Source organism: Ammospiza nelsoni, chromosome 14 (assembly GCF_027579445.1).
Source record: "Ammospiza nelsoni isolate bAmmNel1 chromosome 14, bAmmNel1.pri, whole genome shotgun sequence".
In the NCBI taxonomy this organism is placed as follows: domain Eukaryota; kingdom Metazoa; phylum Chordata; class Aves; order Passeriformes; family Passerellidae; genus Ammospiza; species Ammospiza nelsoni.
Window position 1 is genome coordinate 16,850,117 of NC_080646.1, and position 24,907 is coordinate 16,875,023.

The following is a 24,907-nucleotide window of genomic DNA, read 5'->3' on the forward strand; positions in this document are numbered from 1 at the left end:
TGTGTTCACGAGCTCTGCATCGCTCGGGATCTGTGTGTTAGCAACATCCTTTAGGTGAGACTGAAGAAATCCTTACCTTTCAAGTTCCTACAACAATAAGGCTGTACTTTTTGTGCTGGGATACGGTTGCATGTTTTATGCTGAAAGCTAAATCTTTAATTCCATTTTCCCTTTACAAGACACAAGCACCGGAACGGACAGAAACTCACCGTGCCTGGTCACGGTGATCTCTGCAGGACAGGAGCGCTGGATCAATTTCCCTGTGTGCTTTCCCCAGGTTTTGAGGTGCTTCCCGAGCATGAGTTCAGCATGAAGCGGCGATTGGACGAGCAGGAGTCTCCCGTGTATGCGTCGCAGCAGAGACGTATCACCAGCAGCACCGAGGCTTTCCCGCACCAGCACCGCGTGCTCGCCCCGGCCCCGCCGGTCTATGAGGCCGTGTCCGACACCATGCAGTCAGCCACGGGCATCCAGTACTCTGTAACTCCCAGCTACCAGGTGTGTGTGCTCAGCCCTTAGCTCCATGGACAGTCAGCACTGTGTTGTAGCACCACAGAGTTCCGTATTTAACACAAAGTTTTGTTTTGGTAACCGGGATTTTCTTTAAAAAATGGACAATGTGTGTCTCGTTGTCAGTACTTGCTTTGTTGGCTTCATTCATGAACCAACATGGTGTGACTTAGCTTTCTTGAACATGGTTCTCTCAGACCAAGGTCTCTGAATCAGACTGGTTTGTGGAGGGTTTTTCCTCTGTTTTTCTGTTTTTCAGCAGGAAAAGGTTTGCTGTTGTAAAAGACGTATGGTATCTTGGGTGATCTTAAGCTTAACGGACTAGATCAGCATTTAGATTGAAGACTTTCAGGAAAATTGAAATGTTTCGTAAAACATTACCCCAGAGTCTTTAGGTGGCACTCTTCCCTCTCTTGCCTCCTTTACAAGGAGCTGGCAGGTGGGAACAGGGAAAAAAAGAATCTTTTTAAGAGTACACTGGAGATAGCCTTTTCCTTCTCTTTCACTGACAGCTATTTGTGGCATATTTGTCTCTGCCACATTTCTGGTATGTTCAATCTTCCACACTTGTGTTGCTGGTGAGCTGCTCTCCCTGTCCAGTGCCTGATTTTACACACAGCTTCATCCTTGCTTCTGCAGAAAGGATATTCACACTGATAGTGGCAGCCACTGAGCTGAAGAGCTGCAGGCAGACCCTTTGTAAGAGGGTGTGTTGATACTGGCAGTCCTTCCTAAAAAGAACTTAGATGGGCCAGCAGGGAAACCTTATTTTGTCCATGAAGATTGAATTAAGTATGTCCCATCTAAAAGAGGCTTGGATGGAAAACTGGGTTTGTGAAAATGATTTTCCAAATTGAAATTTTCCTGGTTTATGGTATGAAGAAGTCCTGAAAGTGCATGGTTTCTGTTCTTTCCCTGGTTTTCTAGGGGAAATACCAAGCTGGGTTTTGAGCTTGGTATTTCCCCTAGAGCCTGCTGATGCCAGAGAGCCACAATTTGAGTTTTAGTACCCAAACTGAATTATCAAGACTGTCAATTCATTCATTCAGATTATTACTTGTGACATATCGGGAAAGGAGAGAACCGTGGCTCTTGCCAGATGAAAAATTCCATTTTACCCTCCTTTTCCAGGTCTTTGTGTCAGGGGATGTGCAGGACAGGCAGTGAGTGTGCAGGCTGGGGACAACCTGTGTTTGGCACGTGTCTGCAGGGAGGGTGGGATGAGAGTTGTCTGGATTTGGTCAAGCAAAGCTGTTAGCAGTCATGGTTAAAGCTCAAACCAGCTGCCTTCTGCTTCCTTGACTGTCCTGCAGTGTCTGGGGAGCTGGGAGGCCGTGCCTGATGTGCTGTTTGCCTTGGCAGGTGTCGGCCGTGCCGCAGAGCTCGGGCAGCCACGGGCCGGCCATCGCCGCCGTGCACAGCGGCCACCACCACCCCGCGCCCGTGCAGCCCCACGGCAGCCAGGTGGTGCAGAGCCACACACACCCCACGCCCCCAGCCGTGCCTGTGCAGGGCCAGCAGCAGTTCCAGAGGCTCAAGGTAACATCAGAAGCTGCCTGATGTCAGCCATCCTCTCCCAAAATTCCTTCTGTGGCCAGGTCCCTTTTTCTGTCCATTTTTAACTCCCTTTTCCTTTTCCCCCCCTTTTCCTTTTCCCCCCCTTTTCCTTTTCCCCCCCTTTTCCTTTCCCCCCCCTTTTCCTTTCCCCCCCCTTTTCCTTTTCCCCCCCCTTTTCCTTTTCCCCCCCTTTTCCTTTTCCCCCCCTTTTCCTTTTCCCCCCCTTTTCCTTTTCCCCCCCTTTTCCTTTTCCCCCCTTTTCCTTTTCCCCCCCTTTCCTTTTTTTTCCCCCCTTTCCTTTCCCATGTTTGGGAGTCTATTAAACACAGAAATGGACTTCTCTTTCTGCTGAAGCCCTGTTGTCTCACATAGCCATAATAAAAAGAAATTGGACTGGCCAGGAAAAGATTTGTGGCAGGGAGGGAAAGGAGGAATGTATTGCTTAAGAGTATTTGGATGAATGGGTTAAATTACCAAAACATTTGGTGCTTTTCTGAACACATGGCATATGTGGGTGGTTGTGTGGGAGTAATTTGGGAGTAAGGAAGGCTCTATTCTCAGATTATGTGCTGTAAAGCCCTTAAACAAAGAGAAAAGTCCACCAAAAATAACCCCTTTAAGTTGCTACATTTGGAGAAGGCACATACATACAAATTGATGCCTGTTTCAGCTTCTTCCAAATACGGTGTGAGTCTTTTCCAGTTTTGGTGGAAACCACCATTCCTTTTGCTGAATGTGGGAAACTTCATTTCTACAAACCTCTGAAAACCAGTTTCAAAAAGAGTGCTTCTTCCTCACAGTGAAATCCATGGAAAGTCCTGTGCTGATGCAAGGTTGGGGCTATACATGAGCTTTTCTTCCATTGTGTAATTTCAGACCCAAGAGGGGTCCCATGTGCAGCTCTTGCAGCTGCTGAGTGCTTGGCCAGGCTGCTGGAGGCTCAGGGACCCAGAACTCTCTGTTTGGGCCAGGAATCTTCTTCCTGCACCTCTGAAAATTGGCTGTTGGTACACAAATCATGAACCTCTTGCTGTTTGAGGTGTAAAACAATTTGCCACCCACAGTTGCCATTTTCAAAGCCCTTCTATGTTGAACTGAAATGTCTGGCTTTTTGAGAGAAGTGCAAGCGTGTACCTGGCAGACATCTACTACACTGAATATGTCATTTCCACTTTCTGCTTATTCTTAGAGTTCCATAATAATTTCCACATATGAATGCAGGAAAAATACTCAGTCTAGTTCTGTTTATCCTAGCAGTCACTTCAGTGATGGTAGATTTGGAGCATGTTGGGTTTTGAGTTTTTTTTTTCATTCTGAGTAATTCTGCTGATCTGTGTTGCTTTTTTTTTTTTTTTCCTTTTTGGCTTTTTTTTTTTTTTTTTTGGTACAGTTTTATCTTGTGGGCCAGGAGTGGGGAGTGAGTACTTCTTATTCAAACAGTGCTGGTAGTACACAAACCAGGCTCATGAGCTTTTTGCTCCTTAATTCCCTGCCCAGGCTCAGGGCTAACAGCTGTGTTTTCAAATGCTGAGTGTTTTACAGAACAATGGGAGGTGAAATCAAATCTTCTCTGCTAATATGACCTGTCTGTTCTGTCTCCAGGTGGAGGATGCATTGTCTTACCTTGACCAGGTGAAGCTACAGTTTGGTAGTCAGCCACAGGTCTACAATGACTTCTTGGATATTATGAAGGAATTTAAATCTCAAAGGTAACAAGCTGCATTTGCTTCTTCCTTCCAGAGTGTGTGTGGACATGGGAGCACAGGGCAGGAGCTGAATTCTGTCCTTTGTATACAGAACAACACACCTGGAAAATGATGTAAAAGCAGTTGTGTCCTTTATTTTCTGAAAATGAAATGCATCCCTTCATTTATACTAAATCTCTGCCTAGAGTGGGAGTTCACAAGTTCAGCCTTGACAGCTGATTCATCTGGTTGTCTGCCCATTAATAATGGTCAGACTTGGGACTGGATCTCATGGATATAAAGCCCTGTCTGGGCTGATAAAATAATGCTAATGTCACTCTTGAGTTCAGCAGTCTGTAGGATTCATTTTTGCATTGTTTTATGTGTTAGAGGTGATAAGGGGAAGGAAAAGTGTACTGGAAGATTGCTGTGTGGAGAACTTTGTCCCAGTGCAAGGTGCCAGGGGACAGTGACATTGTGATCTTATTCCTCGCCCAGCATCGACACTCCGGGCGTGATCAGCCGTGTGTCGCAGCTCTTCAAGGGCCACCCTGACCTCATCATGGGCTTCAACACCTTCCTGCCACCTGGCTACAAGATTGAGGTGCAGACCAATGACATGGTGAACGTGACCACCCCGGGGCAGGTTCACCAGATCCCCACGCACGGGCTGCAGCCCCAGCCGCAGCCGCAGCCGCCGCATCCGTCGCAGCCTTCGGCGCAGTCGACCCCGACACCAGCACAGCCAGCACCACAGCCCACACCTGCCAAAATCAGCAAGGTGAGGGGCTCTGGGTGACCTGCTCTGAGAGCACAGAGACCCTGCTGCCTCCAGCTGAAGCTGGTGTGCAGCTAGAGGGTGAAAAATTAACTCCCAGCTGCTTTCCCACAGTATTCGTGAACCTTCATGTGTTCCCCTTCTGCTGCTGGATTCATTTCTCGTTTTCAAACTTGAAGAAGTTAATGTGACAGCAATTCAAATAAGCTTTCCAAAACATTAAGGGTTTGGAGAAGCCTTGTTGCTGGCAGTGGGGAGCTGAAAGACAGTCAGACATCTGGTAAATGGCACACACATTATTCAAGAAGTGATCCAGCAACCTAGGGAAAAGGTTCCTAGTTAAAGCACTGGGCACACACTATCTGCCTGCTTTTGTGTGTGTTGTCTTAGACCTAAAGTCCCAAAAAATTGCCCATAAAACAGAGGTTGTGATAAAGATGTTCTCTTTGGTGTGGAAGTGTGTGAGTAATTTCAAATGCTTGAGGCAATTAAGCCTTTAGGAAACCTTCATTTGTTATTTGGTGGCTTCTGCATTGCTTGAAGTCTTGTTTTCAGATTGAATGTTTTTTGTAGAGGGGTCTGGTTCAGCTGTCAGCTGGAAGGGTTCAGGAGTTATTGGCAACATCTAAAGTGCAAGAGTTTAGCAGAATTACCATGGTGTTGCCTGTAGGTATTGGTTGTGTTTGTCCAAAACAGAGACCTTTGAGTAACAAAGGAAATTTGACTCTGGTTTAGATATAATCCAGATTCTACTGTCCAAAAAATTTATTTTGTGTGAAACAGAACAGGATAATAGACATTCAAGGAGATTACTCCAGATGAAATTTCATGTATTTTAGCCTCGAAGTGCAAAAAGATTTCAGAGCCTTAGGGAGGGGATCTCCAAAGTTTCCAGGGTTAATCCCTAAACTGTTAGATAACAATTGCCTGGAAAAGCTAAAGGAAGAGGTAACATGCAGTTAAAAAGCAGCAGGGTTTAAAATGTGGCAGTTAGCTGATCTCTGGGCAAACATTGTTGGGACATGCAACTTCCTGCTCAGAAATGGCAAACAAAAACATGCTGAAAGATTTGCTAAAAGATTTGCCAAGCTGGACACTGCAGATCATTCCAGAATGAACTTGCCTGTGCTAGATTTCAGGGATTTTTTTCTGAAGAGGTACATGCTCTCAGTAAAGATGTAGCAGTCTCCTTAACACCATAGGATAAGTGATTTTCTCCCTATCACACCTGCAAAGTGTTGAACTGTCCTTGCTGAAGCTTTAAAATGAGCCTGAGGGACAGGCTAGACAATGAGGTAAGATGTCCCTACCAGGCAGGTAAAGGCAGGACAGGATATTGTAACACGATATTTATGCCCATCCTAAGACAGTTATTTAAATTCTCAGTCCTGAAAACTCATGTTTTAAATTTCAAAACTCATATTAAACAGAGGGGAATAAGTACTTCCATTTCCATTTCAAATGCCACCTCAAAACTAAATTTTCACCTGGCTGTTCAATGTCCATCGAGAGTATTCAAAATAATTACTCACTGCCTGCTTTTTGTCTGAAGAAACTCATGTTTTCCTTTGCTATTGCCTCCATTCATCCCACAATTGTTGACTAGTGCCAAAGTGACTGGCTGTGTGGGAGCCAGCTATATCTATGCATCTTGTCTCTGTTAAGTTTTTGAGGTAGTTTGTGTCTCTTGTCAGGTTTCAGTCCAAAGCAGTTAGCAAGGAAAATAATAACTGCTTGAATGGCCCAGGTATTTTGTCTTGGTGATGTGGTTTAGTCTTTGCTGGCCCAGTAAATATTTATCTATTTTTATTTATTTATTGATTTATCCGTAAGTGGATTAAAATTGCTTTATCCTGACCATGAGGGGGGTCTGCTGCATCCTAACAGAGCCTGTGTTCCCCTCAGCCATCACAGTTGCAGTTTAATCTCTGCTAGCCCGCTAAATATTTATCTATTTTTATTTATTGATTTATTTATACCTAAGTGGGTTAAAGTTGCTTTATCCTGACCATGAGGGGGATCCGCTGCTTCCTAACAGAGCCTGTGTTCCCCTCAGCCATCGCAGCTGCAGGCCCACACTCCTGCCAGCCAGCAGACGCCGCCGATCCCGCCGTACGCGTCGCCGCGCTCGCCGCCGGTGCAGCCGCACACGCCCGTGACAATCTCCCTGGGCACCACACCGTCCCTGCAGAACAATCAGCCCGTGGAGTTCAACCACGCCATCAACTACGTCAACAAGATCAAAAACCGCTTCCAGGGACAGCCAGACATCTACAAAGCCTTCCTGGAGATTCTCCATACGTATCAGGTGAGTGTTGGAAATGTGAGTTTGTGTCTGTGTATGGTTCTTCCTCTTGCTTTGCTTTGAGGGCTCTCCAAAACCTGCATTTGGGTCTTCTGCTGTACTAGCAGTGGCCGGCAGGTAATCATGGACTGGTTTGGATTGGAAGGGGCCTTAAAGATCGTCTAGTCCAACCCTTTGCCATAGGCAGGGGCACCTTCTGCTAGGTCAGGTTGCTCCAAGCCCTGCCCAGCTGGTCTTGAAGTCTGCTTGAACTAAGCAGAAGTCTGGCAAGTTAAAAAGATTACATAGCAGGATGAAGTAATAGATCTCAATCCATCATCTTTATTTGGAAGTCTCTGCAATACTTGTTTAGAAACTGGGTTTGGCGTTTTTCTATGAGCACGTGTCAGGATGAGGCAATGTGGCTGTAGCTCTATGTTAAAAGCAAAAAAAAAACCACTTCCTTGGTCAGTGTCTTACTGTTCCAGGGCCAGTTGGGCATTTAGGATGCATTTGTAGTGTATATATATACTTAGAATATATGAGTCATACCATTAATATATATAGCTTTATAAAAGAAGCTGAGACCTTTGCTGTTCCATTATTCCCATTGTTTTTTCTTTGCCACTTGAATAGTTTGTGCATCCTTTCTTCTGACACCTCTCCTCTTTCCTCTGGCAGAAAGAGCAGCGTAATGCCAAGGAGGCAGGAGGGAACTACACACCAGCCCTGACAGAGCAGGAGGTCTATGCCCAGGTGGCTCGCCTCTTCAAGAACCAGGAGGATCTGCTCTCAGAATTCGGGCAGTTCCTGCCTGATGCCAACAGCTCTGTGGTGAGTACCCTTGGAGACAGGGTGAAATACCTAGTGCAGACTGTTCTGTATGAAGCCAGTGTTCATAAAAATGAGCTTTTGCTCTAGCTTTCCTGGGGTGTAGGAAGGAGATCAGGGGGGTAGACTGTGTTTTCTGGCTACAACTTGTCTCTTAAATAACTTTTATTTTAAATGCAATTCCTTTGCCTAAGAAGGCTCTTCTAAGTTAGGGCTGTAACTGCAGTAAAATCCATTGATCATCTAGAGCTATGAGCTTTGGGGTCCCCAGCACAGGAAAGACATGGATCTGTCAGAGCAAGTCCAGAGGCCACCAGAATGATCAGAGGGATGAAGCACATCTCCTGTGACCAAAGGCTGAGAGAATTAGGATTGTTCTCCCTGGAAAAGAGAAGGCTCGGGGTCACCTAATTGTGGCCTTCCAGTATCTGAAGAGAGCCTCAAAAAAAGATGGAGAGAGACTCTTTACAAGAATATTGAGTGGCAGGACAAGGGGGAATGGCTTCAAACTGAAAGAGAGTAGATTTAGATTAGATAATAGAAAAAAATTCTTCCCTGTGAGGGTGGTGAGACAGGGTGGCAGAGGCTACCCTGAGGAGCTATGGCTGCCCCATCCCTGGAGGTGTTCAAGGGCAGGTCGAATGGAACTCTGAGCAACTTGAGTAGTGAGAGGTGTCCCTGGCCATGGCATGGCGTTGGAACTGAATGACCTTAAAGGTCCCTTCCAACCCAACCCATTCAGTGACATTTTGTGTGGAACATAGCCCTTAATGGTCTTATGGGTTTGTCTCTGAACAAGCTGTTGAGCAAGACAACTGCAGAGAAAGTGGAATCAGTCAGGAATGACCACGGGGGCACAGTGAAGAAGCCACAGCTCAACAACAAGCAGCAGAGACCCAACCAGAATGGCTGCCAGATCCGACGGCACTCGGGCACCGGAGCCACCCCTCCGGTGAAGGTAAGAGCCTGGGCTGCTCCTTCAGGATGTGTCTTCCAAGTCCTTGTGGTTTTTGTGGCACAGGCTGCAGCTTGAGAACATGGAAAATAGTGTTTGTCTTTAAACCTTTCAGAAGTCCTTGTTTCCAAGCACAAGTGTTGGCCTCTGATTTTTGCGAACTGATGGTGGTATCTGTTCCTGAGGGTGGGACATAGTTACTTTAATGGCTTGGGGAAACAGAGTTTTCATCACTTTCTAATAAAGATGTAGTTTTAATAGCAGTGTTTAATGAGGGGGAGTGATGGAGTGTGGCGACAAAAGTCTCAGTAATGCCACAGAATAAATTTGCCCAATATTTGTAGCAAGTGTTCCTAAGGCACGTAGGAAAAGATGAGCTGAAAAGGTGTGCCTGAAAGCTTTGTTGTAGTAGAACTTGGAGGAGATGCAGTAGAATCATGTTTGCTCATCTTTCCTGTGATGAAGCTTTTAATGCAATGATAAATGATTACTCTCTCAGCAGAGTTTGCCCTTTTCAAATGACACATGATTTGTGAGAGCAGCAAGACTTTGTAGTGCAACAAAAATTGTCCTGTGGCCAGGTGGCCTCGTGTTTGTGCATGAGGGATAAATTTGCCTGATTTTTTTGAAGCCAGTATATCTTCCTTTGTCATGAGAAGCATTAGCAGGCATAATTGTACCATTTAAGTCCCCTTCTGCCCTTTCTCCTCCTCTTCAAATCGAGGGCACCAAAATAAAGCACGTTTTGGAAGCACCTTTCAGCCTTTCTGAGAATGGGGAAAATAAAACATCTTTCAGTAGAATGTAAGAGAGAAAAAAATTGTCATTCTGGGGAGATATAAGACTTGCAAAACTGGATGAGTGATAGGAGAATCATCTATTCTGGCAGTTTTCCAAACTAGTTATCAAAGTAAGATACGCTGTAGTGTGATTGAAACAATCAGCTAGTTACAGGAAAGGGTGAAACAATGTATTACAGATATGTGGAATGCCATGCTACTTATTAACATTCAGTAAATTAACTTGTAGCACATGCTTTAATAGACTTTTCTTCTTTAAAAAGCCACCTTTCCTTTAATGGGAAGCACATGCTGAGGTCAGGGAGCTGGCACTCACCTATGATAAATAATCAAATTATCCCAACTTGTTGAACACACCTTTTATTTTTAATTGTCTAATTACCTTTCTTTTTTTTTTTTTTCTTTTTTTTTTTTTTTTGATAACAGAAGAAACCAAAGCTGCTTGGTTTGAAAGACCAGTCTTTGGCAGAAGCCAGCAAACATGGTGTGGGGACAGAATCTCTCTTCTTTGAGAAGGTGAGAGGCAGGATGCAGATGTTGCATGTCCTTGATGTATGTCCTTCCTATGTACACATCTGGATTTTTATCACAGTGAAGTGTGAGATTTACACCACCCTGATAACATTTCTCAGCTTAACCTCAGATGTGTCCTGCGACCTCTAAGTCAGATACATTGATTTTTTTAAAATTGATGACATTTTTTACATGTGTCTTTTCCCCAAAACTCCTTCTCCAGCTTTCCACCTGCTGCTGCTGGGCAATTTGTTTAAAGGGAATGGGATTATTTTCTTGTAGCCCACACTCCAAGTGGTTTTCCCCTTTATAAGATCCCCCTACAGCTGATGATGTGTCTTGCTGTGTTGGCACAGCTTGTACCCATCTACAGCCAGCTGGCTGCAGGGGGGGAGCTCAGTTTACAAAGCACCTGATTCATGTTTACATTGGGTTGGGTTTTTTTAGTTTCCCCTCAGAGATTAATCTAATTAATTGCACAATTGCTACCTGTTGCTGGTTTAGCACACAGATCGAGTGAAAGGAGATATGGGATGTTTCCAAGTGGTACCTTGGTGTCTTCTCTGAGATGTCCATACAGGGCCTTATAGCTCAGAGGGGAGTATGGGATGAAGTTAAAACCATCTTTTAAGCAATATTCACGCACTGATGACAGTCTTGGTTGCTCCCTGCTGATCTGGTGAATTCTGCAGCGTGATGGGAACCAGCTAATGGTAACTGGGAACCAATTTATTGCTTGGAGGATGTGTAGGTGTTAACATGAGTAAACCTAGGAATCCCTGCTGTGGAATTATAGCCATAATGATGAATAACTTAACAGTGATAGATTTCAGTCTGATGTGTAGATCCTGCTGTTCTTGTGGGAAAGGTGGTGGTGTTGGGATGAATAGTTTGGCTTTCTCATTTTGTGAAGGTCGGGGTTACAAGAAGGAGGATTACAGAGGTCACAGAAGAAGGATTGTCTGTGACAATCCAAGCTGGAAGGAGGGAGAGGCTGGAGAGGTGTTACCCAGGGCATGGGTCTCATATCCCCCACTCCCTGCTTGAAATACTATATGAAGTTTAAAAGCAGCCTAGGTGGGTTTGTGGTGCTGCAGTTGTAACTGATGTTGTCCAGTGATTCCAGTGCTTTGTGATCCAGCTGTTAGAGGGTTCTCTGAAGGATTTAGTTCTTCACTTGCAGCTCCTCTCTTAGAGTAATGCCCCAGTGCTGACATTGCAGGGGATCCCAGCATGGGGGTGGCTCCAGCAGTACCAGTTTGTCTGGCCCTGTGTACAGGGCGAGTTCTCTCTGTTAAACTCAAAGATTTATGTGCCTTGGTGGGAAACACAGTGTCAAACCCAGGTCTCCTGGACCTCCCCATGCTGAGTGTCACCCTGACAGCTCCTCTTCTCTTGTCTCTCTGGCTCAGGTCCGCAAAGCTCTGCGCAGCACCGAGGCGTACGAGAACTTCCTGCGCTGCCTGGTCATCTTCAACCAGGAGGTGATCTCCAGGGCTGAGCTCGTGCAGCTGGTCTCTCCATTCCTGGGGTAAGTGCAGCCCCTTTCCTGGTCTGTTTCTCTTGTGGAGCGAGGAAAGAAACATTCACCTTCATGGTCTTCTGCACTGCCCTTTCCTGTTCCTTATCCCAGAGAGATTCCCAGCTGTGTCCTGACAGGCAGCGTGCAGGAGCAGCACAGGTGTTGCTTGCTATGTGCCTTCCCTTTCCAGTAGGGCAAACAAAATTATTAGCAGCCTGTTTTATTGCAGTTTGTTGCTCTGGAATCATTCTCAAATTATGTCATTTGAGAAAAGATCAACTGTCTAATTACACAGGGAAACGTCCCCCCAAAAAAGCAGAGTGCTGATATAAGCTCACTAAAGTTTCCAAAAAGCAGCTGAATTCTGTCACAAAACCAAAAATGTTAAGAGGAACTCTGTACTTTAAATCATGGTAATCATAATTCCTGTAAGTAATCTGTACTTATAGGAATTTATGATTTTCATGATTGTCAGCAGTGTATAAAACAGCTCTATTAATTGCTTAAAACCAACAGATATCCTCTCATCTACTTTGGGCAGCAGGATTTCAGTGTTTCTTTTATCTGGGCACTGAATTCCTGGTTCCAAGGGAGAAGGCAGTAGCAACATAAATTGGGTTCAGGACCCCATTACAGTAGCTACTGTGCAGAGAAACTGCCCTAAGGAGCTTCCACTCTCTCTGTAGGTCCACTGGAATTAGCCAGGCATCAGCAGGATGCCTGACTTTAGGTAAAAAAGGTGCAATATTTGACAGGAAAATTCTGTACTTTTCCCATCTACTGCCTGTGCTGCTAACTACAGGGAAAGATAAAATACAGGGGGGTTTTTATTCTGGGGTTGGACATTGTCTTTTGCCATATAACAAAAAAGCATTTAATAACTAGTGATTCAATTAGTAACAGGTTCAGTTCATCCTGTTGCTGGAGCTTTGCATGAAATAAGAGGATGTGAACAAATGCTGTATTTTAGACAAATAAATTTTTCAGGAAATTCTGCAAACAGGCAAACTTGGGCCTTGCAGGCAAAGGTTTCTCTGTGATTCATGCTGCTCTGTGAAGTCTGGTTGAAGCAATTGCTTGGCACTGAAACCTTTTGTGTAGTTACAGAATTGCCTTTGGGTTTCTTCTTGCTGCCTCTGGAAAGGAAAGGTCTGGTTTAACATTCAAACCATTGGGAAACAACGAGGAGCCTGGCCTGAGTTCTGTACCAGGGTGGTTTGGGAGACCCAGATGTGACTGTGCCATGAGTGCTGTCCCTGTAGCAAAAGCTGTGACAGCTGCTCCTTGCTGGTCACTAATCCTAAAGCACCTTAGCTGCACCAGGAGAGCAATCCCCACCTGATCAACAGCAGGTGCTTGTGTCCCATTTTTGTTCAGGCTCTGTGGGAGTGGGGTTGAGCAGAGAGGGTCTTCTCACCAGATTGATAATTTAGAGGATTCTCTGTAGTAATCAATCCTAGCCTCAGCTTCACAGCTCAGCACTGTTTGCATTCTGTTTAGCTCATTTTTCACTTTGTTCCTTTTATTTTAGGAAATTCCCAGAACTGTTCACTTGGTTTAAAAACTTCCTGGGATATAAGGAGTCTGTTCACATGGAGACATATCCCAAGGAACGGGCTACTGAGGGGATTGCCATGGAGATTGACTATGCCTCCTGCAAGAGGCTGGGCTCCAGCTACAGAGCCTTGCCCAAGAGCTACCAGCAGCCCAAGTGCACGGGGAGGACTCCACTGTGTAAAGAGGTAAGGCAGGGGCTGTGCCACACAGCAAGGCTCTTCCCAGCCTTTTTAGAGCAAAACAGAGCAGGATGGGGGATTTTGTTTGTATCCCTGTGTTGGAAAGGTTCCTGGGGGTGGTGGGCATGGGGCTGGGGTCAGGCAGCTGCTTTCCCAGCACTGATGCATGCTGCTCCTGCAGCCAGGCATGTGTGGGCACACCATCCTGGCTCAGGATCACCACTGTGCGTGTGGCAGCCCCAGGGGAGCACAGCTCAGGAATTCCTGGTGGCACTCCCATAAACATCTGGATCATAGCCAGAAGTTATTGCACAGGCTGAGGTGTCAGTCTAGGAACTGGGTTATGCTGGGAGTTGTGGTAGCCACGTGGCTGTGATGGTTGGCATCAGCTCTTCTGCAGAAGTTTGTGAAAGGTTTGCATAGAGTGTTGGGAGGCAGCTGGAGAAAAACCTACTGAATAGTTATGATGGTTAATTACTGACATACCTAATGCTCCTACATCTTGTTTATGATGTGTTATGTGGTATGACCTGTGAAAGGAACATTAAGATTGCAAACTTAAGTAGGAGATGACAGAACTGGTTTTCTGTGTGATCTTAATGTGATCTCAGAGGTCCTTTACAAGGTAGTATGTAATTCAGGATTATTGCCACCTTTTTACCTAAATTCTCACTTAGTCTGCTTTCAGAGTTGTCTCTAGGCCAACTTTAAAAGAAAATCATGTTTTCTGTAGACAGATTCTCCCACGTATTCCCTCAGATGCATCTCTCTTTCTCCCTGAAATGCTGAATTTTTAATCCATGTCTTGACACGTCTCTCAAAAGCTTCTTGTGTGATGCAGTTACAAACTTTTCTCCTGTGAGAATCTAATGACTCAGTTGTTCAGGCTTTGAGTTTATGGAAACTGGATCTGGTTTTCAAGACTACTTGCCAAAATTACTGTTTCTATGCCTTTGGCCTCTTTGAGGTGGTTGTTGGGTTGTTTGTTTGCTTGCTTTTTAATATTTTGCTCCTATATTGAAAGCTGCAGGTGCTGAGCTGTTTTGTCAGGAAAGGTGATGCTGGGGTATGGTTTTATACTTCCAATTAGCCTTATTTGGAGGCAGCAACTGTGTCCTGTCTAACAGTCAGGTCTGCTGTGGTGACTATACAGTGTTGATGGTGAATCACACATGGGGAACCAGCTGGTTGCAGCTGACTAATCCAAAGTAGCAGAAAAAGCTCCTTTCACCTTTGTTTTCCCCCTTTCCATAAGGTTTTTCCTCACAGCTCCAGCCTATGAATTTTTCAGGCTGCCTGGCTGTTTGGCTTCTGGCTGTTTGGGGTTGCTCTGTGAATGCTGGGCTTTGGAAGGCACACACACTTTTTCCAGCTGGAAATTAGATTGCCCCATCAGTAGACTGTTCTTGAAGTTGGCCAGGTGTGATCCCCTTCAACACTGACCACAACTCTTGTTCTCTCTCTGCCTCCCTCAAAGGTTTTGAATGACACCTGGGTCTCCTTCCCATCCTGGTCTGAAGATTCCACATTTGTGAGCTCCAAGAAGACCCAATATGAAGAGCACATCTACAGGTGTGAGGACGAGCGTTTTGAGGTAAATTGCCTTTCCTTGGTTCATGTCTCAGAAAGCTCTGTTCTGTGAACAGTTAATGAGTTTGATGTAATGATACCTTTAATTCTGCATCTTTTATTGTGTCTGCCACCTGGTCTTGGCATAAAAGTTTGTTTTCTCTTCATGCAAGAAGCAGTGGCTGCATAACCACTAAGCTGCCACACCTGCCCCTCACCTTTTGTGTGGAGAATTTAGTTCACCCTGCTCTACATGAAGTTGTTGAATGGACAAGCATGGAATTGCTGCATCTTTTCTTCCCCCACATAGTACATGAGAACATGCATTCCCCTGTAATCATCTGCAAAGCAATATGTTCAGGATTTTAAATGACATTTTGACTGGAAATGGAAGTTAGCTGGGCAGTTACCTGAATCTGCACAGATTTGGCACGTCCTTTTGTAGAGTAACTGTCAATTGTGTTCTATTCCCAGCTGGAAGATGTAATTTCCGAACTGTATCATTCTGGTAGCCTTTAAATTCTTCCACAGTATTATTTAGGTAGCAGATGAAATGTAATTGGGTTATTTTAGAGCAGCTGAACACCAAAGTGCTCGAGTACACCTTGTTAAACAGGCGCAGCTTCTTGATTCGTGTCACTTGAATGTTTGCCTCCGTCAAGTATCATGTTTTGTCTATTCAAACGCTGCGGCTAATGGCACTGTTCTCTCCAGCTGGATGTTGTCTTGGAGACCAACCTGGCAACCATCCGCGTTCTCGAGGCAATCCAGAAGAAGCTGTCACGCTTGTCTGCGGAGGAGCAGGCCAAATTCCGGCTGGACAACACCCTGGGGGGCACCTCGGAGGTGATCCACCGCAAGGCTCTCCAGAGGATATACGCTGACAAAGCAGCGGACATCATCGATGGGCTGCGCAAGAACCCCTCTGTGGCTGTGCCCATCGTGCTGAAAAGGTACTGATTGCCCCAGCACCCTGCCCCAGGCTCCCCTCACAAGGGTGATGCACTCTATGCCCTCCAAATTTACGGAAACGTGGCTGAGTGTGCCCTCCACAAGGCTGTGAATTTACCCCAAAAGGTTGTTGTGACTGTGTTCATAGGGGTTCTTGGATGAGGGAAGAGACGAAGATCTGACTCCGTGTTTCAAAAGGCTTGATTTATTATTTTATTTTATATATTGCATTAAAACTATACTAAAAGAATAGAAGAAAAGGATATCATCAGAAGGCTAGCTAAGAATAGAATTGGAAAGAATGATAACAAAAGCTTCTGTCTCGGACAGAGAGTCCGAGCCAGCTGACTGTGATTGGCCATTAATTAGAAACAACTCTATGAGACCAATCACAGATCCACTTGTTGCATTCCACAGCAGCAGATAATCAATGTTTACTTTTTTTCCTGAGGCCTCTCAGCTTCTCAGGAGGAAAAATCTTAAGGAAAGGGTTTTCCATAAAAATTGTCTGCAACAGGTTGTGGCTGCCCAACCCCTGGAAGTGTTCAAGGCCGGGCAGGGCTTGGAGCAACATGGTCCAGTGGGAAGTGTCCCTGTCCATGGCAGGGGGTGGAATAGGATGATCTGCAAGGTCCCTTCCGAACCAAGCCATTCCATGATTCTATTCTTGTGTGAAACTAAAAAATTCATTTATATTCTGGACAGTTGGTTATTCCAAAATAATCACCCAGAGGGAATTGCCCTCCTCAAGCAAAATCCTTACAGCTCAGCTGGAAGGATATAGAGCTCTTGTTGTCTCCTGTTGAGCTTTTTTCTTCCCTGGTGTCAGCACTGTGTGTAAGATAAGGGAACTGTTGTCCTAGGGGTAACTGTGATCCCTTTCCAAATCCTATGGGTGTGTGTGCCCAGATCCTGCTGTCTCTGCTATGCTCAGATTCCCAGTCCTGTTTCTGTTGTCAGCCTCCCCTTCCTCAGTTAAAAGGAAGTGGGTGCTGCAACTCCTTGGGGAAGGTCGAGGGGATGTGTAAGCAGCACATGCTGTTTTATCTCTGTGGGGCTCTTGGTCCTGTGTTTTGGAGTTCTGGGGCTGGGCAGAGCAGCCTTCCCAGGATGCCTGCAAGGTCCCAGTTTCCCTACCCTTCTTCAGCTGAATCAGGGGTGCTTTGCTTGGGATGCTGAGTCAAGGTTCAGGAATGCATTCCCAGGATACTCAGGTGTCCATGCTTTGTTTGGTTGTCCAAACTAAGCTGCCCTCATTCCACAGGTGGAGCTTTCTGGGGATTTCTGAGAGACCAGGGCCGTTTTTGCCTTCCCTGTCCCTTTATTCCCTCTCCTAGGGTTACTTTGTTTCTGCATGGTTTTACCTAAATGTGAAAGGATCCCAGAGTGGTTTCTCCAGAAAGGTGTGTTGAGGGGGCACCTCCTGGAAAGCTCCTTTCTGTGGGATCTTTGATCCATGCCCATTTCATTGGGAGTTCAGCTCTTGTCTACACTCACTAAGAACCACAAGCTGAGGTTTTTCTTATATGCTCACCTCTTAGCTCACCTTTGTTTTCTTGATCCAAGGTTAAAGATGAAAGAGGAAGAGTGGCGAGAAGCCCAGAGAGGATTTAATAAAGTCTGGCGAGAGCAGAATGAGAAGTATTACCTGAAATCCTTGGACCACCAGGGCATCAACTTCAAGCAGAATGATACCAAGGTCCTAAGGTCAAAGAGTCTCCTCAATGAGATTGAAAGCATCTATGATGAGGTGAGATGGTCACCAGTAGTTTCCTTCCCTCGAGCTTATGCATTTTGCTAGTCCAGTTTCGGCTCCTCTTCCTCACAGCTTGATGAGGGAGGAAATCTGTTTCTAGCAGGCTCTTGGGTGGTGGAGAGGGATTGTTTAGGCTGATTTTTATGCTGTTTCTTCTTTGCAGAGGCAAGAACAGGCTTCAGAAGACAATGCTGGAGTCCCCACAGGCCCACACCTCTCACTAGCCTATGAAGACAAGCAGATTCTGGAAGATGCTGCCTCTCTCATCATCCACCACGTGAAGCGGCAGACAGGAATCCAGAAAGAGGACAAGTACAAAATCAAGCAGATCATGTATCACTTCATTCCAGACCTGCTGTTTGCTCAGCGAGGTGAACTCTCAGATGTGGAAGAGGAAGAAGAGGAAGAAATGGATGTGGATGAAGCCACTGGGGCTGCAAAAAAGCACAACGGTGTTGGGGGCAGCCCTCCCAAAACCAAGCTGATGTTCAACAACACGACAGCCCAGAAGCTGCGGGGCATGGATGAGGTCTACAACCTCTTCTACGTGAACAGCAACTGGTACATCTTCATGAGGCTGCACCAGATCCTGTGCTTGCGGCTGCTGCGGATCTGCACCCAGGCCGAGCGGCAGATCGAGGAGGAGACGCGGGAACGGGAGTGGGAGAGGGAAGTGCTGGGCATAAAGCGAGACAAGAGTGACAGTCCTGCCATCCAGCTGCGACTCAAGGAGCCCAGTGAGTGACTTCTGCTGGGAGGCTGGGGGAAAATGGTGTTTCTGTGTGAGGGTGTTCACAGGGGTTCTTGGATGAGGGAAGAGACGAGAATGCTGACTTTATGTTTTAGAAGGTTTGATTTATTATTTTATGATATATATTACATTAAAACTGTACTAAAAGAATAGAAGAAAAGGTTCTCATCAGAAGGCCAGCTAAGAATAGAAAAGAAAGGAATGATAACAAAGGTTTGTGGATCAGGCTCTGTGTCTAAGCTGGGCTGAGATTGGCCATTAATTACAAACAACCACATGAGACCAATCACAGATCTACCTGTTGCATTCTACAGCAGCAGATAATCATTGTTTACATTTTGTTCTTGAGGCTTCTCAGGAGGAAAAATCTTAAGGAAAGGATTTTTCATAAAAGTTGTCTGCGACATTTCTGTTTGTAGTGTGCTGACAGGGTGTTTGGTGTCTTCAGACACGTGACAGCAGTGAGCCTTTAACATGGGCTCTCTTTTATTATCCCTGGGAAGATGGGGAAACATAGGACTTGCACTAGCAGAAGGATAATAAGCAGTAGTTATTTCATTGTTGTACACTTGTGTATTCTTAAGTTCCCTAAGTAAAACCTTTCAGAAATAAATTGCTCATGGAGGAGGCTAGAGCTAGAAAGCAAAATATTGTGAAAATACCTGTGGCCATAAAAGGTATGGTTTTATGTACAAAGATTTATGTCCATAAAGGACAAGTTCAAGTAACTCTTCAGCTTATGTGGGTCACCTGAGGACCTAAAATCCCAGCAGCCCTTCCTGGGGGTGGTGTTTCCATGTGTCCCCTTCTCTCCTGCTGCAGTGGACATTGATGTTGAGGATTATTACCCGGCCTTCCTGGACATGGTGCGCAACCTGCTGGACGGGAACATGGACTCGTCGCAGTACGAGGACTCGCTGCGCGAGATGTTCACCATCCACGCCTACATCGCCTTCACCATGGACAAGCTGATCCAGAGCATTGTCAGACAGGTGCCTGCAGCACGCCCTGGGGGCTGGGTGGGGTGGGGCAGGGACAGCAGGCAGGCTGTTTGCTCCAGGCTCACATTGGAGGCAGTGTTGTATGCCCACATGGGGAATTTCAGCTAAATTCAAGGTATTTCTTCACCCAGCTCTCTGACCCTCATAGTAAAGAAGTGATAGAGAGTGATTTTTGATCTGTTTGAATTATTGAGAATATCCTCTTTAAAGTTTTCCATATCTTTTAGGATGTAAGTATTCAAAGCATGTCCAGAGCTAATCTTGCTTTAGCTTTGAAAAAAAAAAAAAAACAAAGAAATTACATCTAAATAGTTCCTTTCCTTTCCATCAGTGCTGTAGGAGTGCATGCTTTTTCTAAAAACCTTTTGTCTCTTTTATCTGGCTGCTGGAGTAGCTCATTTTGGCTGTTAAACTCCAGTCCTTTTATTGGGTTGGTAGGAAGAATGCGTGAGCAAGGGAAAAATTCTTGTGCCTTTTTGTAGCATAAAGAACAAAAACAGACACAAGGGGCTGGAAGTGGAATAGCTTGAAAGGGCTTTCCTCTTTCAGAAGGGTAGAGCTGCTCTTCAGAAGCCCTTCAGTCCAGAGATTAACTGAATTCAGAAGACAGTTGGGAGACCTTTGATTTTTACACTTACACAAAATATGGATTTGATCTTAAACCTCCCACCCCTCTTCTCAGACACAGCAGCAGCCTCTTGGTGAGGAGGGGACACGCTGTGTCATGGAGCTCTGGCCCTTCCTCCCCTGCTGCTGATCAGAATGTTCTCTGTGTGTAGTTTTTCTCTGAGTACTTGTGCTTTGTCACCTGCTAATTTCTCTAAAGATCTTGTAAGCTTTTCACATAGCAGCAGAGATCATCTGCAAGTGGAAGAAGCTAAGGGATTTTTTTTTTGCTTGAGCTCAATTCCATTGTCGCACCCTTACTTTATTCTATTCTGATGGGGGTGTAGCAGCCTCCCTGACAAACCCCTTGTCCCTGTTGCTCCTGCTTGCAGCTGCAGCACATCGTGAGCGATGAGATCTGTGTGCAGGTGACAGACCTGTACCTGTCAGAGAACAGCAACGGGGCCACCGGAGGGCTCCTGGCGTCCCAGTCCTCCCGCACGCTCCTGGAGGCCGCCTACCAGCGCAAAGCCGAGCAGCTCATGTCCGAGGAGAACTGCTTCAAGGTAAAGCCAGGCTCTGAATGCAGTGCAAAACCAATAGGAGCTGAGGGGGTGCCTTTGAAGGAGGGAGAGACACTGGTCTTTTGAAAAAGAGCCTTGTTTAGGCACCCAAAAATGAAGAAAATTAACTCCGTCCCAGCCAAAACCAGCGCACGTGCAGCCAGCTTTTGGAACATAGGTTAATGCTTCTGTAAGGGCCCCTCAGACATGAAGTTTCAAGGAGGAATATATTTCCTGGAACAGCAATGAATATCCCCTGTGCTTTACAGCAGCTTTGGGCTGTATCATACTGACTGCTTGGCTGCCCCCGCTTTGATTTGTTAGCTCAAACTCTCCTGTTTCTCTGGTGTCTCAGTTTTGTCGACTGTTGGGAGATCTGCCACTGCTCACTGGGCATTAAATCACTGCTGCCTGCATACATTGCTAATAAACCTGTGCTAATCAAATCCATACTTCCTTTGCTGAAGAGGCAGGAAGTGGTCAGGCCCTTTCTGAGCCAGAGAAGTACTTTGGATAAAAGCCTGAGTGTATAATATCTCTTCCTGTGCCCACAAACTTAATTTGAGAGCCCAAGAAGGCCCCAAAACTACCAACTTGCTTCATTGTCCCTTTGCCCCAGTGAGAAGTGAAGGTGTCTGTTTCTATTTCATACCTCCTCTTGCTGAAGTTCCTTCTGCTTTTTCTTTGTAGCTGATGTTCATTCAGAGCAGAGGTCAAGTTCAGTTAACCATTGAGCTGCTGGACACAGAAGAGGAAAACTCAGATGACCCTGTGGAAGCAGAGGTAAGGGCAGCTTGTCCAGAGAGCTGACTGCGATGGCCAAGGTTGAGTGTCCAGCTGAGTGATGGTGTGGTCCATTAGCACAAGACAAAGAAACATCAAGGATGTGCCTTAAAGCTTCCATTGATGTGAGCAGGCAAATCCTTCTTGGTTTATTTCATATTAGAAAATACTCAAAGCCACATAAAGAACCATTGTACCTGCCTTTTTGGGCATAAGGTGCACAGAAGCCTTCAGAAGGCATGTTGTGTTCTGACTTCCAGCTTAGCCTCCTCAAGCCCTACAGTTGTTTGGTGGGAGGGCAGTGGCTGATGTGTGCTCTGTGCTTGCTTCCAGCGCTGGTCTGACTACGTGGAGCGGTACGTCAACTCCGACTCTACCTCCCCCGAGCTTCGCGAGCACCTGGCCCAGAAACCCGTCTTCCTGCCCAGGTGAGTGGCCAGCCTGTGCTGGGAAAGGCCCTTGGAGCTCCTCTCATTCCACCCCCCGCCATGTGCACACACCTCCCATAGACCCTGTCCAGCCTGGCCTAAGCTGAGCTTACACCCAGGGGTGGGTGAGTGCTAATCCCAAGAGGGGTTCTCTGGTTTGCAGGAATCTGAGGCGGATCCGCAAGTGTCAGCGTGGTCGGGAGCAGCAGGAGAAGGAAGGGAAGGAGGGAAACAGTAAGAAGTCCGTGGAGAACATAGAGACCCTGGACAAGATGGAGTGTAAATTCAAGCTGAACTCCTATAAGATGGTGTACGTGATCAAATCAGAGGATTACATGTATAGGAGGACTGCGCTGCTGCGAGCTCAGCAGGTAGGAGCCAGCCAGAGAACGGGCTGGGCTGCTGGTGTTTCCTGGGACCCAGGGGAAGGGAGGAGGCATTGCCTTTCCAGCTGTTTGGGAAGCTGTAAAGGTTTGGGTTTGTCCAAAATGAAAACAGCCTGTGACTCCAGATGGGTGAAATTTTGGAGGATTGCACTGGAGGAAACTGATCTGGTCATCTGGATGCTTTGACACACTCCTTTTTTCATCTTATGGGAATATTTCCATCCACTTCTGTCATGTATTTAGGTTTATAAAACAACTGTTTACCATGTTTCTTGCTGATGAGATACAGGTAGTTGCTTTAGTTCATTAGTTGTAAAGTAATTCTCTTAAACTTTGCATCCACGTCAGATGAGAGCATTTTATTGCAGCATAGTGATACTGATACATGCTGATACTGAGGATTTTGATTGAATTCCATCTATCTCATTCAACTGGCACGAACCTCAAGGAAATGTAAGCTTATAAGCAGGATACTGTGTGCCAGTGCTCTTTACAGAGAATCTGAGCATAAGTTCTTGAAGTGTTAAATATGTAGTGTGCAGCTTATCCCTTGGTTACTGGAATAAACTGAGGAAGCTGTAGAAGATACATTGGATTTTGGAAACAAAGCTATTGGATTTAGCAGTTAACGCCCAAAGCAGTTCAGTCTCTGGGAGAAGAACAAACAAATAATAAAATCTGTAAGTTTTAATCTGGAGGTTTAATTATATTGGCTGTTTTTAATTGTGACTGTAGCCATGGCTTTATACCATCTGTCCTGCATTTTACATTCCTTAGGCAGATGCTCTTACCCAAAAAAGTGCACACTTCTTCCTCTCCTGATGTTTCTGTTAAGTCAGAGCTTCTTGAGCCTGTTAGACCTGGCCTGGGTCTTAATTCTCTGTAGCAATTGTGTCCCCATTATGTGTAACACATGTTGAACTATTTGTTTCCTGGGACTGTGGCCCTCTTGAGGGGCTCTGGACAGACTCTGAGGGCTGGAAAGAGCAGGATTGCCTGGTCCTGGGTGCTAGCAGAGGAAGGTAATGCAGAAGGGACTCACTATATTTCTGACCTCATTTTACCACGTATTTGCTTGGAGAGGAGACTGGGCGAGCCTTCATCAGAGCTTTCCCTCTGTTGCTAGTCCAGTGCCTGCATTACAAATTCCCTGTGTGTTTGATCCCCTTGCCTGTGTCACCCAGTAGCCAGGCTTGGTGTAATCTGGAGTTTGGGGGCCAGAGCTGCCTTTTCCTAACACCTCTCCCTGTCTCTGCAGTCCCACGAAAGGGTGAGCAAGAGGCTGCACCAGCGGTTCCAGGCCTGGGTGGACAAATGGACCAAGGAGCACGTGCCCCGCGAAATGGCAGCCGAGACAAACAAGTGGCTCATGGGTGAAGGCTTGGAGGGCTTGGTGCCCTGCACCACCACCTGTGACACAGAGACCCTGCACTTTGTCAGCATCAACAAGTACCGCGTCAAATACGGCACGATATTCAAGACACCCTAGGAGTGCCCCGGGGCGAGGAAGAGCCCGGGGGATGTGTGTGTGTGTGCGCGCAGCCAGGGAAGGAGGGAGATGCCTTTCTCCCCTCACTGTGCATCTCCGTCACATGGCCACTTGACTAGTGCGTGGCTGGTGCAGCCTGTCCCGCTGGGGACGTGGATCTCTGCCCGGGGCCGTGGGCTGCCGGCCCTTTGTGGGCAGGAAGGACCCTTCTCTGAACTGAGCCATCCCAGAGAAACACCACGAGCTCGTACACACCAGCAGCGTTGAGGCTTTGACTCCCCGGAGGCCCCGAGCGGCGAGGGAGGGGAACAGGATGCTCTCCACCACCGGCCTGCTGGGATGTGTCCCCAAAATCCCCAGGTGCCTGGACTGCTGGGATGTGTCCCTGAAGTCCCCAGGTGCCTGGACTGCTGGGATGTGTCCCTAAAGTCCCCAGGTCACCACTGGATGGATTCCCCTTTCCCGGCAGGCTCCGGCGCGGGCCGGGGCAGCGCAGCCCGGGTTCTTCTCGCTCCCTCCCCTCCCTCCCAGGCTGGACTCACCCTGTGCAGATCGGTCTGTCCTTTCTAGTGCCAGTGGAACTGTTTTATTTTTATTTTGGGTTTTTGGTTTTGTTTTTTTTGTTGTTTGTTTTTTTTTTTTTTTTTTGTACCTGCTTGTTTACTAGTCTCTCCTAGTGCCATGCACCAGCTTTTCACACACACGTACGTACACACACACAGCAGAGAACAACACGATTTTAACATGTTCCCCTCCTTTTTTGTAAATAAATGTACAAATTGTCAATTTTTTTGGGTTTTTTTTTTTGTTTTGTTTTTTTTTCTTTTTTAATTAAAGGAATTATGCTTGATGTGCTAGCATAACTGTACTAGCTTCTTGTGTACCATAGTACCAGGTGGCTTGAGAATTAGTACCGACAGACAGACCGATGGAGACATTTATTACACTTTTTACCAAAGGGAGTTATCATTGTAGTGCTTTTGTGTGGAAACTTTTTTCTCCTTTTTTTGTAAATAAAAAAAATAATGTCTTTGTTCTTAACTGGAGGAAGACACTCGCTCACCCACAGCCGTGTTCCTGGTCTGAGGCACTGTTGCAGCATGCAGGTTTTGGGGTGGGAGAGGGGAGGGGGGAAGAGGGAGGTGTAATCCAACCCCTTTTCTAAGGCTGGCAAGAGGAAACAGCAGAAGCAGCATGTGCACTTGGGGGTTAAACAACTGAGGTATAAGCAGCCTGAAAGAAATATAAATATAGAGTATATAATTTTAATTTTTTTTAATGTTTGGCTTTTTTCCTGGTGGGTAATTTTTATCCACCTTGTCTTCCAGCTCCAAGGATGTTTGCTTTTGGGAAGTGTTGCTGAGCAACTCAGCTGGGGCTGATTGTGCTGATGTATTTTTCCCTTTCTGTCTTGGAGAAAACATCATGGGAAATACCAAGCCAGTACTCGACA

General features: G+C 46.1%; 1 protein-coding gene across 1 annotated transcript; it reads left to right on the forward strand.

The window, feature by feature from the left end:
* Positions 1–282: 282 nt before the first annotated feature.
* On the forward strand, positions 283–24,507 carry SIN3A (SIN3 transcription regulator family member A). Its single transcript, XM_059482090.1, has 20 exons — positions 283–498; positions 1,873–2,049; positions 3,670–3,776; positions 4,251–4,533; positions 6,587–6,838; positions 7,496–7,648; positions 8,445–8,603; positions 9,827–9,916; positions 11,326–11,444; positions 12,967–13,177; positions 14,649–14,765; positions 15,455–15,693; positions 17,258–17,441; positions 17,611–18,184; positions 19,021–19,190; positions 20,198–20,371; positions 21,059–21,151; positions 21,485–21,579; positions 21,743–21,950; positions 23,224–24,507. Exons 1-20 carry the CDS (start codon positions 310–312, stop codon positions 23,452–23,454), a joined length of 3,825 nt encoding a protein of 1,274 aa, XP_059338073.1. The 5' UTR covers positions 283–309; the 3' UTR covers positions 23,455–24,507.
* The last annotated feature ends 400 nt before the right edge of the window (positions 24,508–24,907 follow it).